Below are 15508 nucleotides of genomic sequence, written 5' to 3'. Positions count from 1 at the left end.
ATGGAAATGTCGGCAAGGTTTAAACCTTAATGTTTAGCCCAGGGCGTCCTGCGTAATTAATAAATCAATATATTTTCCCCCCCGTATTAGTGGAGTTTTAAAAACAATACCTTAATCTCTTGCTTGACTGCTCAACTCATGTCCAGCCTTCACAGTTCATGCTTCCTCCCTTTCCTAAAGCAAATGTACAAGTCCGAGTTGGAAAGGATCCAACGGTGCTGACTTCGTGTGCCGTACTTACATACTCCTTGGCGGAGCTGTTGATGTGAAATATGGCTTCTTCTGGGGAGGTGCAAAAGACAGAGGTAGTTAATTGAACCCTGACAGACCTATTTCAAAATATCAATATGGGTTTTTCATCATTTGGCGTGAGTCATTCAGTCATGCTGGACACTGACTCACCACAGTTTACCAACCGTTCGGAGGCTGGTGTGCCGTTGGATAAGTCACCTTTCTGTACATATTTCCTCCTGTTTAAGAAACAGGCTAGTGGTTAGAGCATCCCTTAGCATTAATGCAGGTTGACACTGTCACAGCTCCATCCTAGGGAAGCCTGGCATTGGTACTTTGTTGTGGCACCAGAGCTCTCTGAAAAAAGAAAGTGAGATACAATATGCCCTCTGTATCCATGGATTCCAACATCCACAATTTGAAAATAGTTTTTAAACATATAAATTCCAAAAAGAAAAGCTTGATTTTGCCATTTTTATGTAAGGAGCACCATTTCACTGCACCATTGAACTTAATGGGACTTGAGCATCAATGCTAATGCAACCTACGATACATTAATGCTAAGGGGTGCTTGGAATTTGGTATCCACGGGGGTCCTGGAACCAAACCCCAGCAGATACTAAGGGCCCACTGCATCTCGCAAAACTACTCATCGCAGAGTCCCATAGCATTGGGCCATAACAGTTAAAGCAGCATCAAATTACATTAATTCTACATAGGTAGATGCAGCCCTAGTTAGAGGAAAAGATGATGTTGGCAAACGATTCAAGCGCCATCTCTTCCCACTCCCTAGACTCATCCATCACACAGAGATAAAAGATGTTATTATCTCTACATCAGAACTTACTATCCTGCAAAAGATCTGTCTGGGCTACTCTTTTTCCCCCTACCTTCTCAACATGCAGTAAAACCAGTGGTTTTCTTCCCTGTTTTGTCTTGCTTGGCACTTGTTGCATTTTATTTTTTCTGATTTGGAGTCCTGCCGGCTATGATCTTATCTCCAACCCTCATCCTGTGAAAAGACTTGTGGCTGTTGCAAGGTCACTTTGCAAAAACATAAGCCTGGATACAATCTCTTAGAATATTATTAACCCTCTGGTAGTAATTACTAACTCAACCTGGGTGTGTTTCGTGCCTTTGCCAGGGATGTACAAAGCTCTCCGTCTCGAGTTGGCAATGCTTCTCGGGATTCCACCTGCATGCTTTCTCTTCCCTTCCTTTGCTTGCCTCAAATTGCAAGGCTTTAATTTTCTTTTTGGCCCACATGGGAATTCATATATGCTTTGCACACATTCTCCACACTGATTAAAGCATATTTGTGTTCTTTTTAGACTGTAAGCCGCTTAGAGAGTGCTGAGTTCACTATGACACGGTATAGAAATATACATGCTCTTGCTATAGATGCTACCCCAATGGCTGCCTACTAGCAGTGGAATGAAGGAGTCAGTCCTGGGCTTTGGTTATTGCATGGGAAGGAAGAAAATACCAACTTTTGCAGTGACCCAAAGAATACATACATAAGTGCAAGGTGGACTTTGTTGTTGTGTGCCTTCAAGTCATTTCTGACTTAGGACAACCCTAAACTGGGGTTTTCTTGGCAAGATTTGTCCAGAGGAGGTTTGTCATGGCCTTCCTTTGAGGCTGGGAGCATGTGCCTTGCATGTGTCACCCAGTGGGTTTCATGGCCAAAGTGGGAATCAAACCCTGGTCTCCAGAGTCATAGTCCAACACTCAAACCACTATGCCATACTTGCTCTTAAGGTGGATTTACAACCTTACATTTAATTTCTATGATGATGGCCTCTATGTGCATCAATGGATTGTAATCCTAGGGCCGCTCTATTTCTAAAACAGCACAAATTCCAAACAACAGCATCAGAGCAGTGTTGCAACTCTCCAAGTTCCCTTGGAGGTCAGCTCCAAGATCCAGACTTGTTAGCCCTCTGAGCTGTTTAGCCTTTTATCTAATGTTGTCCATGCATTCCTTTTCACAGGTACGCACATGTACACGATTTATGGGGATGGAAGGCGTTAGCGCTAAGCCTTCTGCCAATAGGAATGTGTTGCAAGTGATAACCATTCACGTATTTAGCGTGTGAGTGGAGGCCATGAGGTCCCAGCTTGCCTCTGGTCAAAGGGTTGTGTCAAATACAAAAATCAAAGAAGACTCACAACACTCAATAAATCTAATGCTGCATATTAATAACCAGTTGAATGCATTTAAAAGGACAAACATGACCAAAAATGAAAAAAAAAGTCTTGCAAAGTGAAAGTTTAGACATAATGGCCAGTTATGTTTACAAAAATAATGTTGTTGTCCCTTCATTGTCCCCAAAAGTAGCATGTTAGATGCAATGTGTTTTTCCTTGTAGTGCATTGCTTCTAAATTCTGGAAGACAGGACCACAGAGAGTATATCACTGAAGGCAGAAAGCTGAAGCTTTAGTAAATCAAATGCAATGTGAAATATTGGTGGTTTGCAAACCGGTTGGCCAATTTTGCTGCGGAGGAAGCAGAAGCTCTTACAAACTGGGCATTGCTCCATGCATGTAAATGACAAAGAGACGGGCATCATGCTCCTCTCATGCACCCTACTTCTCTGAAAGTTAGGAAGTTATACTTCTGTGTTGTTACAGGGTAAGTCTCCTATGCTGGTAGATGACTGCAAGTGTGGACTATTTTTGCAATACATTAGTTCATAAATATACAGACTTCGGAGAAAGGAGGGAAGTAAACACATGAACTGGAAATAGTAGTTTCATCACAGTAGCAGCAATCTGTTCCCCAGCCCAGCATATCCTTCCCATTCATCCAACCCATATCTTATTATCCTGCTACGATATTTAGAATCGTGAACACTTTCTTCAACAAACACGTGTATGTACTGTTACCTTCCCTCCTAACTTGCCATCACTTAGCCATAGTTGTTTTTATTACAACGCATAGTGGCACATTGTTATGGGTCATTGCATGCTTTCAAGATGTTTCCGACTTATGGTGACACTAAGGTGAACGTGTCGTGGAGTTTACTGGGGCTGAGAGTGTGTGACTCCCCCAGAAAAATTGTGATCAAGGGCTGATTTTTAAAATACATTTATTATTGTTATTATTATTATTTACCACCTTTCTCCCAATACAGAGACTCAAGGCGATGAGCAAATGAGAGCAGATGGCATAAAAAGTACAGACAATGTAAGTTGGCTTTGTCCTTCATGGTGACCCTAAGAAGGAGAGATCTCCAAGATCTTGGATCCTTAACTGCCCTGCTCAGGCCTTGCAAACTTAAGTCTTCCTTGATTCAATGAATCAATCCATCTGTAATTCAGTCTTCTTCTTTTCCTGTTGCCTTCTACTTTACCCAGCATTTGGATTTTTCATTATTATCGTTGTTGTTGAGCCATAGACAGCAGCTCTGGTTTCTCATTCATCCCCCAAGGTGGATTTCATTTTGATGGTGTAATGCAAACAATGTCACATCACGACTTACGTAAGCCCTGGGTGGGATAATGCAGAATGACAGGGGCTTTTCTTACACACAAAACATGCCAAGGCGCTCCTAAGCACAACGCCGTGGTTGTCACGGCCGAGGTTATGTAAGGTGCTTGTTGCGTTGTTCTAGCAACATCAACAGTTGATGTCTTGGATTACTCCCTTTATTTGCTGTGAAGACTTGTGTCAGCAGGAAAGCCAGAAAGAGCAGGGAGTAGGGTTTCCCGATCTCAGAATCTAAACTTTCTTAGCCAGTCCTTAGGGGAGAAATCTCAGGACAAAAGTGTTGTCATGAAAGGTGTGTGTGTGTGTGTGTGTGTGTGTGTGTGTGTGTGTGTATTTGCATTTGTTAGACTGATGTTTTTATTTGAATGGTGTGCTCTGTGCAGCTGTGATCGATGCTGAATGCCTGGGGCAGTCTTCTGTGACATAATAATAATAATAATAATAATAATAATAATAATAATAATAAGTATATGTATATGTATATGAAACATAAATGAGTTTTGGGTTTAGACTTCAATCCCATCTCCAAGATATCTCCTTATGCATATGCAAATATAGTGGTCCATCCACATTCATTGGGGTTAGAGGTTGAAGTAAACCTGTGAATGTGAAAAACTGCAAATAAAATAACATTGTATTTTTTAACCTAAGAGAACACCTCTCTAGGAATCTATAGGTCCTCCAGTGCAACTCTATGGTCAACATCTGCGAGAAATTGATCCATAGAATCATGCTGGAAGACCTACAAATGCCTAGAGAGATATTTTCTCTAGCAATGTCTCGGTTCTCCAGCACAACTCCATGATCAATGTCTGGCAGAAATGTGATTCCAGGCTGCATCAATAAGAATATAGTGTCTAGACTTAGGGAAGGAATAGTGCCACTTTATTGCACTTTGGTCAGACCAGACCTTACATACTGTGCCCAGTTCTGTGCATCATGATTCATATAGGATTTGGATAAGCTGAATGGTACCCAGAGGAAGGAGATCAAAATGGTGAATGGTATGGAAACCATATGAGAAGAAGCTTAGGGAGCTGGATATATTTAGCCTGGTGAAGAGAAGGTTAAGAGGTGATATGATAGCTCTGTTTAAATATTAGAAGGGATGTCACATTGAGGATGGAGCAAGCTTGTTTTCTGCTGCTCCAGAGACTAGAACACAAAACAATGGATGCAAACTGCAGGAAAAGAGAATCCACTTCAACACTAGGAAGAACTTTCTGTTCAACGGTGAAAGATGCTCCTTGGAGTATTGTGAAGTCTCCTTCTTTGGAGGTTTTTAAACAGAGGGAGAGAGAAGAGAGAGCCTCGGAGGTTCACAATGAGCATGTCATCCTATCCCTAGGGATTCTGTGGAGATAAAATGTCCTGGGCACAAAGACAATAGCAGGCGTGCTCACGCTGCTTGTTTTATCCTTGCATTCCTGGCCCAGGGCCAGACAAGCCCCGTTTTCCAAACAAATGCCGGATTAGGTACAGATTCTCTTTTTAAAAAGGGAAAGAAAGACAAGAACTTGCTTAATTTGACTTTGGCATGTTTATAATAGGCTCATTATTGCACAGTAAAATGACCTTCTAAATCCTTTCCAGCTGGTTCTTATCATTCGCACCATTGGCAGCTATGGCTTTGGTGGCCTGGAGGTGGCAAGCTTGGTGCTGGGATGCCCCCTGGCCTTGTAGGGCTTTGGAGAGTTTATTTTCTGGACTACGACTCCCAGAATCCCCAGTGACCACATTGGCTGGAGGATCCTGGGTGTTACACTCTTAGAAAGCAATGTTTCCAGATTCTGTGGCAGGCATCTTTTAGAGAAAATGCTGGCAAAATGTCAGGAATGAACTCTTCTAGAACATGGCCACAGAGCCCCAAAAACCCACAAAAACACTATGGATGCCAGCCATGAAAGCCTTCGACTTCACTTTCCAAATTCTGTTTTTAATTTGGTAAGACGAATGGCACGCTCTCCTTCTCTCTCATTGCAATTGAGCTACTTTGGGAGACAATAACTACTATATGTCTGTCCCTTCCCTCTAATCTGGGGATGCAAGATGAAAGGAGGGACAGAAATCCTGTCTCTTTAATGGTTGTGCGTTTGCGTTGTGTGCCTTCAGGTCGTTTCTGACTTATGGTGACCCTAAGGTGAACCTATCATGGGGTTTTCTTGGCAAGATTTGATCAGAGTGGGTTTGCCATGGCCATGCCCTGAGGCTGAGAGAATGTGACTTTCCCAAGGAGGGTTCCATGGCCAAGCTGGAATCAAACTATGGTCTCCAGAGTCGTAGTCCTGTGCTCAAACCACTACACCGCATGGTTGCTTAGAAGAGGGAATATCAGCAAGTATTGCTTTCAGGGCAAATTGCATGCCTTTTATATACAACCTTTAAGGGGACAGGAGCCCTGTCCCTTATTTCACATGGCAATCCTCCTCTAATCCCAACCCTCAAATATACTTGTTCCTTTCTTTCTTCAAAGTACTGTTATGACCTGTAAAACCCTACCGGGCTTGGGTCCAGGGCTGAATCTGCGTGCAGAATTAATGCAGTTTGATACCGTTTTAAATGCCATGGCTCCATGCTATGGAATTCTGGGATTTGTCATTTTGTGAGATACTTAGCCTTCTCTGTCAGAGAGCTCAGAATATATATGCATCCCTGCCTTGCTTTTGCAATGCTGAGATCCAGAGCAGCCATGTCAAAAGGAACTGGGCAAGATGTTTGTTGCCTGACAGATTAGACACCCTTGGAGTAGGCTGCAACCTGTGGATTGGGGAAAAAAGAGTTACAAAATGGGGAACGGATGCTAAATAATGTCTCCTGCGCCATATTTTGCAACCGCTAGCAAACTCTGCCATGGATTTTGGCACACCCTCAGGCTTCCCATTTTAGACATCAAATGGTAACAGAGGCGGCAATGAATGAATCAGGAAAGACTGGTTTTTTTACCTTGCGGGATTTGTGTTTTCAGTGTCTCAGTGACGCTGGGGCTAGAAAGTGGAAACTTTATGGGTGGAGGGTGGGACCCACACCCTCCACTGCCATTGTAAAAATAAACACTCGTCCATTCTCACACCAAAGATTATTATTCTGGAGGCCCACAATAGGGGATCACTGTTGTTGGAAAGGCAAAAAATAGCAAGGATGGGCAGGAGGGTTTGAATATTGGTCACTATAGAAAGGGTTTCTCTGGAGAAATATTTGCTCAAACAAGCATGGTGCAGGACTCAAGTCCCAAAGCCTGCAGCCACCTGAGTTTACTGACACTGAGTCCAGAATCCTGACCTTCCATGATATTGTAAGACCACAAGAGAAGCTTAGTTGAATAAAACTAAAGACCTATCCAGTCTAGCATTATGTTGTCATTGTGACCAAGCAGAAGCTCTAAAGGTGAAGCCCATAAGTACGACACAAAGGTCCTACTAAGCATCTAGCTCCCACTGTGTCATGAAACTCATTGGGTGATTTTTGGCCGGTTACACTTTCTCAGTCTGACCCACGTCACCAAGTTGAAGCAATGGAAAGAATATCCACAAATCACTTTTCGAAACAGACTGCTTAGGAAGGCGACCTCCTTCTTTGGAGGTCTTTCAACAGAGGTTGGATGGGCATCGTTCAGGAGTGCTTTTAACTGTGTACTCCTGGAGGGCATGGGGTTGGATTTGATGGCCCTTGGCATCCCTTCCAAGAGTCCGTGCTTCTAATTGTGATGTTCTTGAAGACATTTTGACAATGGGAAGAAAACGGCTGAAATTACTCATTGCTTCTTTTGAGAACATACTTGGCAAAGAACTGGATCTCCCACAAAGTTGTTGTAAGGGCTATTGTGAGGATAAGACAGTAACAAGGAGAGTTGTGTGCTGAGCAAGGAGAAAGAAAGAAAGAAAGAAAGAAAGAGAATTCTGACATCCCAGCAGCATCTGACCATGTGGAGCTAATGAAACCGTATGTGCATTAATCATTTTGAACAGAAGGAGTGTAGTAGTGAGCAGGAAAACTGGATGATTCTTTACTTCCACCTAGTGGTAAAATGTCAGCACCATTTCCATCATGGATGCTCATGCGTCCCTGCCTCCGCTTGGTAGTTACGACTTCCCCACTCTTGCACCTTTGTATCACAGGTGTTTGCAACCAGAAGGAGTTGTCCATGACAGGCATCTTCATCTTCCACTCACCCATGGACTCAAACCATCTTCAAGAGGAACATAACTTCTCCTGCGGAAGATAGAGTGAACTTCTTTGCATTCAACGAGATAATCTTGAGTATTCCTTGCCTAAGAAAACGCTGTGAAATTCAAAGTGTCACCATAAGTTGACGGGCGACTTGAAGGCATGCACACACGCGAGAGATGCCAAGGACAAGAGGAGACCCAATATAGCTTAATGGAAATTGAGCATGCTTCGTGAACATGGGAATGCTCAATGACTGCTACTGGTGGTGGTAGTGGGGAATATAAAACAAGGAAGGAGAAATATCATTATGTGGGAAGGAGATGACATGGTGGTCTGGAACAATGACAAGGAGCACTCCGTGCTGTAGCATTTTAATGTTTTAATATTACCTGTTGCAACTCTTCAGAGTGCTACTATAACTTTGCCACAGGGCGGCAGCAAAGCATTACTAGTCCTTTCTCTCTTCCATCATGTTTGGATTGACTTCTGTGCACATGGTTTCGTTAGCTCCAAATATTCATTAGTTTAAAGCTAGAGAAAGATCTGTCAGTTCTGCTCCATTCTGTTAACCACGCCTTCCGAAGAAACTGAAACGTAACGCTGTGGGTATGGGCGCTAAGTCCAAAGGTCACCCTTTTCTATGTTTGCAACACTCATCTCCAACCTCATGGTCAAGTCAACAGTTACCACATCTCAGTGATGTAAGAAAAGAAAGCCAAAATGCAAAGGGATAAGGTCCTTTCTGCTCCATCTCCTGATTTGTGAAGCTGTTGCTCTCAGTTCTCTTAAGACTATGGTTCCTTTCTTGGCTGCTCTTCCTTTCTATGCTGTTCTTTGCCTTACTTAAAATGTGGTTGCTCTTCTTGCTATCAGTGTGGCTTAAGAAGTGGAGGAAATCCCCTTGCCTATTCCCCTAAGGGGAAATGCTACAAATCTTGTACAAAAGATTGCCTTTATTCTCCTCCTTTTTTTTCTGCTGCTAGGGATGTAATCCATTCTTCTTGGGCGCTTAAAAACAACTACAGAACACGAAACAAAAAGGCCTCGAAGTATCCGCATAAAATAGGAGTGTAAACCATCATAAATTTCATTCCAGCATCCAAGAATGAATTTACTTTCGTTCTCTTTGCTGCGAGAAGCTTATCAAAAACTGTATAGTTTTCAAAAAGTATTTGCAGTTCAAGATGTCGTCTGAACATTGTCTGAAAAACAAGCTGCATTTGCAAGTTTTTTCTACTTTCTGTTCAGATTAACCCCGAATGTCATGTAAAAAACAACCCGCAAAAGCGGGTTGTTTTCACTTTAAATCTAGTTTCTGCCTCCATGTGATAAAGAGAAGAAACTCACAGAGTGAGCCAAGTGAACCTCCCATGGAAAGGAGTGTCATTTTCTGACACTTAAGAATCTCTCCTATGTCCTCTCCAAATGTGTCTGTGATGGTATTGGGACAAAGAAGAAGCTTTTTTCCAAGATCTTAAAACCTGAGCATGCTTATACAGGGAGATGCGGTCTTTCATAAGCCTAGACCCAAGATGTATAAGAATCTAAAGGTCATCTTAGATATGATTGCTCAAGACTGCTGGAATGATCTCCTTTGGATGGTGTGATGAACGTTTGGAGAGAAACATTCAAGAGAACTGACATTTGCAAATGAAATACGCAATTGCTCATGGAACACAGGGTGATAACTGTTTGTGAACTGTTATAAGTAATTCTTACTTTTAAAAAAGGTTTAAATAATTCTTTTTTTATTTTAGAGTGCATATAGACAGGCTAAAATAAAGCTGCTTCGGGTCACTTTGGAGGTATGCTGTTTAAATGCTGCGTGCGTCCTAAGAGGCCAGAAGCCATGCCAAAGCCATGCTCCAGTTCTAAGGACTGGAGCTCAGCTTTGGCGCAGTTTCCAGCCTCTTAGGACACATGCATCATTTAAATAGTATACTTCCAAAGTGACCTGAAGCAGCTTTATTTTGGCCAGTCTGTACGGGCCCATCGTTTGCATTTTATCCGGGTGTACAAGCACACTAGCATTATACATATGGTAGTGGCTGAGAAATGAAATACAATTAATGGTGCTTCCACTGTGAGGACAGGGAAAACTACCTGCAAGAACAGAAGTGGAACCACACTTAGGATTTTGGTTTTTAATGCTAAAGTTCTTCTGGTTTTGGATTATCCTTTGGTGATTTTGCCATCTGTGAGCAAGTGAAGTTTTCACATGGCACAGAAGAGGGGCGAGGGTACCATGTTTTCTCTGTTTTTGATACGAAACTTCTGTTTTCAATGTTGCAGAAGTTTCTTTCTCTTCTTCTATTTGCTTCAAGCATTTCTAAAAATAGAACAAGAACCAAAAAAATCCCTTGGCTGTTTGCTTTACAAAAGGGGAAATGCCCAGATCTTACGTAACAACGTACTGGTTAAACAATCGGCATCAGCACCATGTGGCACCATGTGACATAGTTTTAGCTGCTGAAAAGCTTATGCGGTCATAAGTTATTTCTGGATATTGCTTTTCTGGGGGGGGATGAAGCGGGAGGGGGAATGGCTCTCTTAGGACCATGAGTTTGGAAAGTAATATATGTTCTGTATTTTATTTGTGCACAAGGATAGTGATTCTCACAGGTGTACAAAAGAAAGAACACACAACCAAGTGCAGAGACACTGAAGATACTGGTTCTTATGCCTTCTGTTGCTAGTCCAAAGAGAGCTTTCAAAAAATAAAGGAACAGTTGTAGCCAAATGGTACAAATATGGCACCAGTCCTTGGCACATTAGAAAAAAAGAATGCCAGTTTCCCACTCTCCATCAGATAGCTTATAAAGCACCACTTTAGCACATTTTCATTCATGTTGACATCAGCTGTCGATTAAATCCTGACAGTTATAAAATCAGAATAAATTATTTTATTATTACAAGTTCATTTCTCATCATAGAACTAGTTACTACATACAGGAAAGTGTTCAGAAACTCAGGTTTATGTTCTTCATTCACACAGAAGGAACTGCAGTATTCACATATCAAAGAAGTGCATGCTTTTATCCAAACAGGTTGTATTATTAAAATGTAAGTTGTTAAACCCTTGTCTGAAAAAGGCAGTGGAAACATAAACCTCTCACCAATATCAAGAGTGCTATCGGCATATACAGAAATCACTAGTTTCTGTGATAAGGAATAACTTAAAATGTCAAGAGTGTGCATGATTCTCATTAAAACATCTCGGCCTTACATTATCAGTCAGGACAATCATCACATTTTTGTTGCTTGCAAGCATTTCACATTTCAGCTGTTGCAATGAGATCGGTTTCTCAATAGTTCACTGGCTTTGTTGTGGGAAAAAAAATACACAGCCATTGCAAATATTTTAAATGCCGTGCAAAGCTAGTTGTTCTTTTACACACACCTAACAGGTTTGAATCATGGAAAGTTATCATTGCACAACTTTTAAACCTACACTGTGTAGTCTTCGACTTTCACTTGGCATGCTGCCGAATTTTTTCCTCCTTTCACTTAGTCTCAAAGGTGCTACAAGATCTCTACTAACCAGCAGTTTTCTTTGGAGAACCTCCCTGCTGGGAGAACAGAAAAGCCAGCCATGCAGTGAATGCCACTCATATCAAAATTGTGACCATTTGAGATGGTGGCTCAATAAGTATATCCTGCCAGGCTTTCTACCTGAACCATTTATTTTTCACCCCAAAGCCCCTAGAAATGAGAATGGCTCCCTCTTCTTCTTGTTCTTCTCTATCATCTTACAGACTAGCGTTCATTACAGTGGGTCCTTGGTATCCACTGGGGTTTTGTCCCAGGAGCCCCTGTGGATCACAAAATCTGTGGACGCTCAAGTCCCATTAAATCCAATGGCGTAGTAAAACAATGTCCCATATATAAAATGAACGTCTGCTTTTGGGAATGTATGCTTTTAAAAATATTTTCAAACTGTGGATACTTTGAAGGTGTGGATAAAAAATCTGTGGACCTGAAGGGCTGGCTGTTGCAGCTCTTGCCACAGACTCCATTGGCTTTGTCTATCAGTTGTCCTCATTCAGGTGCCGATATTTGAAGTGGACCACCAACATGGCGACGCTGGTGACAATGCAGGCCGACCCGCACACCAGGTAGGCGATGCCCAGGAAGGAATTCTTGCCCCCCATCCAAGAGAGGGTGCTTAAGATAACCGTCTTGGAGCCCTGGAAAGAGAGGACGGGGTAATTGTAGGTGATGTTGAGGTAGTAGGCGCCACGGGGCAGCCCCACGGAGAAATTCCCCTGGTGGATGCGGGAGTAGAGCTTCCGGAAAGTGGGCAAGGCGGCGGTGCGCATCCAGACGACAAAGTGCTCGTTGACAAAGCCTGTGTTGTTGGGGTTGCCTTTGCCCAAGTCGTAGACGGGGTTGGGCCAGAATGGGGGCTTGGCGGTGCCCTTGAAGGCCAAAGCCAGGCTCCCATTGACCAGTTCTGGGTTCCGGAACATGACGTTGGTGTCGGTCCACCAGGAGATGCCCCTCTTGTCCAGGGGCACGGGGACCATGGTGCCGTCGCTCAGGATGCGGTGAAGGCTAAAGGTGTCATTGAAGAGGCTGTTGGCGATGGAGCCGCAGGGCGCGATGGGGGAGCCACTGGCATTATATTGGTAAGGCTGGCAGTACACGATGGGGTTTTTGAGTGCCCTGGAGTAGCCGCTGAGCTGTTCGTTGTCACGGGAGATGCTGTACCGCCGGTTGTTCTGGTAGTAGTTGGACAACTGGTAGTAGAGGCAGACAGGGGCCGGGAAGTCCACCGCCAACTCGAAGCTTATCCCGCAGGCACACGACCCGTGGTGGAGGGGGTTGGCGCTGAGGTTGGCGCAGCGGGAGCAGTTGGAGGCGCCTCCTCCGCCGGGGCTCCCGGTGTAGTCCAGGACCACCTCCTGGATGTTCTTGGAGGAGAAGAAGAGGCCCAAGCCGATGGCCAAGAAGGCCATCCCGAGGAGGATGAAGAGGGGCAACACCGTCCCTGCCGAGAGCAAGGGCTGCCAAGCCGGGAGGCGCTGCTGGGTGAAGGCGGTGTTGTCCGGCTTGTTCTGGCTCGCGCTGGTCCCCTCGGGCGCAGGGCTGACGTCGTAGGAGCCGGAGGCCATTTTGTCCGGAGAGGAAGCCAGCTCAAGGGCCAGGGCTGAGGAGGGCAGAAGAAGAAGGCAAGGGGAGCTCCCTGGGAGGGCAAGGGGACAGAAAGGCCTCCAGCCCCAGCCAGGTAAGCGTCACCTCAGCCAGGTAAGAAGAGGAGCAGGACTGATCCACCTGAGCCCCTCTGGCCTCACTCCAGGTGGCCACTGGCCCTTGGCCTCTCCTGGTCAAGGCTCAAAGGGGAGAGAAAGGCCTCCAGCCTCAGCCAGGTAAGACTCACCTCAGCCAGGTAAGAAGAGGAGCAAGAGCCACCCTGGGCCCCTCTGGCCTCACTCCAGGTGGCCACTGGCCCTTGGCTTCTCCTGGCCAAGGCTCAAAGGGGAGGGAAAGGCCTCCAGCCCCCGCCAGGTGAGCCCTTCAGGAGCCTCACCTCAGCCAGGTTAGAAGAGGAGGAGCAGGAGACCCCCCCGGCTGCCTCCAAGCGCCAAATGGCGGCTGGAGGGCGAGGAGGCGGGCTCCTCCCTCGGCCAGGTAAGCAAGGTGTGGGCAGGTAAGGCAGCAGCCAGCCAGCCAGCCAGCGCCTCCGCTGCTCAGGCCCTTCTACCTGTTGTTGGGCCTCGTCCCGCCCTTTTCCTCTCAAGAGGAGAAAAGGAGGAGGAGGAGGAGGAGGAAGATGGCCTGAAGGAGAGGCAGCAGCAGCTGCAAGAGGAGGAGGGGAAGGAGACATTATGGGCAGAGGAGGAGGAGAAGGAAAGGAGGAGGAGGAGGAGGAGAAGGAAAAGAAAAAAGAGAGAGGAGGAGGAGGAGGAGAAAAAGGAAAGAGTGAGGAGGAGGGGGAGGAGGAGGTGAAAAAGAAAAAGGAGAAAAAGAAAAGAGAGAGAAGAGGAGGAGATGAAGAAGAAAAAGAAGAAGGAAGGGAAGGAGGAGAGAGAGAAAAGAAGGAGGAGGAGAATACAAAAGGAAGGGAGAGAGAAGGGGAGGAGAAGAAGAAAAAGAAAAAGAAAAAAGAGAGAAGAGCAGGAGGAGGAGAAAAAGAAGAAGGGAGGAGGAGAGAAGGAGGAGGAGATGAAAAAGAAGAAGAGGAGGAAGAGGAGATGATGATGAATGAACTGTCCTAGTTCAGTGCTAGGGAATCCTGGGAACTGAAGTTCATTGTGGCACCAGAGCTCTCTGACAGAGAAGGCTAAACGTCTCATAGTACTACAGTTCCCAGGATTCCCTAGCACTGAACCAGGACAGATTATTATTATTATTATTATTATTATTATTATTATTATTATTATTATTATTATTATTTTCTTATACCCTGCCTTTCTCCCAATATAGGGACTCAAGGCAGCAAACAAGTATAAAACAATACGGTTTAAAAATAGTATTTTTAGGAGTAAACCAGTTCTAAATTAAAATATAATATGTTAAAATTAAAGTGGTCTCAAACTGGATGATTTCTGCAGTTGGTTTTGGACCTTTGGACTACCATCCCCATCATTGCCTAAGCAATGCCCATACTTGCGGGGGGGGGGGGGGTAAAGGAGTTGCAGTCCCATTTATCTCTGAGGAACTACAACACCCTGAACGATGTTTCTAAGGATTGTGCCTTACTTTATTTCCATGATGACTCAGATTTTGAGTTGATTCGTCCGATCTTTGTGTTCTCTTTTTCCTCGCCACTCCCATCATAATAAGCATTACAAATTTCCTGTATAACTATTTTGTTTCTGTTGCATTGCATACACTCCTTTTCCTGCTTCACTAAACTCCGAAAGGAAAAAGAAACCCAACCCAATCAAATGCTTAAATGCTGGTGATGGGAGAGTCCCTTCCTTTATTGAAAACCATTGTGGTTAAACACTGAAAGAGAAAAATATTGGCTTTGGAGCATTTTATCACTGCTTGGAAAGCCCCTTGACATCTCAACAGTACTTTTGGTCACTTCAAAATAAGCATAAGCAGAATCTAGTAGGGTCATGCTTAAGGTCCCTGTGGTCCAAGGAATGTGTCATCTGTAGCCCTTGTGATGCTATAGGACTCCATCATCTCTCAAAAACAGCTGTGCTGACTGGGGCAAATGGGAATTGAAGTCCAACAGCATCCGGAGAGCCAGAAGTTGCCTACCTTTAGCTGGTCCAACATCCCACTTCCCACAGTGGCCAACCAGATTCGAGGCCAAAGTCCCAGCTTCTGCCAACCTAGCAGTTCGAAAGCATGCAAATGCAAGTAGATAGATATGGCAGATACCACTTTGGTGGGAAAGTAACAGCGTTTGGTGCAGTAATGCTGGCCACATGGCCACCAGAGCAGTCCTGGGGCAACACAGCCTCTTCACCTTAGATGAGCACCACCTCCTACTAGACATTCATGGCAAGGGACTACCTTTACCTTTATCATTGGATACTAAAGTTAGGATTGCCCATGTCATTGTATTTCCAATTTCTATGCATGGTTATGATCTGTACTGACTGACAGTGTCTCTCTAGTGTTTCACACCAGTCAGCCAATACAACCTGGAAATGCCA

General features: G+C 44.4%; 1 protein-coding gene across 1 annotated transcript; it reads right to left on the bottom strand.

Moving 5' to 3' along the window:
• Nucleotides 1-10835: 10835 nt before the first annotated feature.
• Nucleotides 10836-13438, bottom strand: LOC149306031 (cell cycle control protein 50B-like). The gene has a single exon (XM_089540221.1). It carries the CDS (start codon nucleotides 13004-13006, stop codon nucleotides 11921-11923), a length of 1086 nt encoding a protein of 361 aa, XP_089396347.1. The 5' UTR covers nucleotides 13007-13438; the 3' UTR covers nucleotides 10836-11920.
• Nucleotides 13439-15508: the final 2070 nt, after the last annotated feature.

This window comes from Sceloporus occidentalis, unplaced genomic scaffold (assembly GCF_023333645.1).
Source record: "Sceloporus occidentalis isolate IW3139 unplaced genomic scaffold, rSceOcc1.0.p SCAF_10, whole genome shotgun sequence".
Classification (NCBI taxonomy): domain Eukaryota; kingdom Metazoa; phylum Chordata; class Lepidosauria; order Squamata; family Phrynosomatidae; genus Sceloporus; species Sceloporus occidentalis.
Note: the sequence above shows the minus strand (reverse complement) of the source record. Positions and strands in the feature narration are given on the sequence as shown.

Excerpts from the sequence above, each read along its gene's own strand:
- LOC149306031 (XM_089540221.1), bottom strand. The coding sequence starts at position 13,006 with ATGGCCTCCGGCTCCTACGACGTCAGCCCTGCGCCCGAGGGGACCAGC.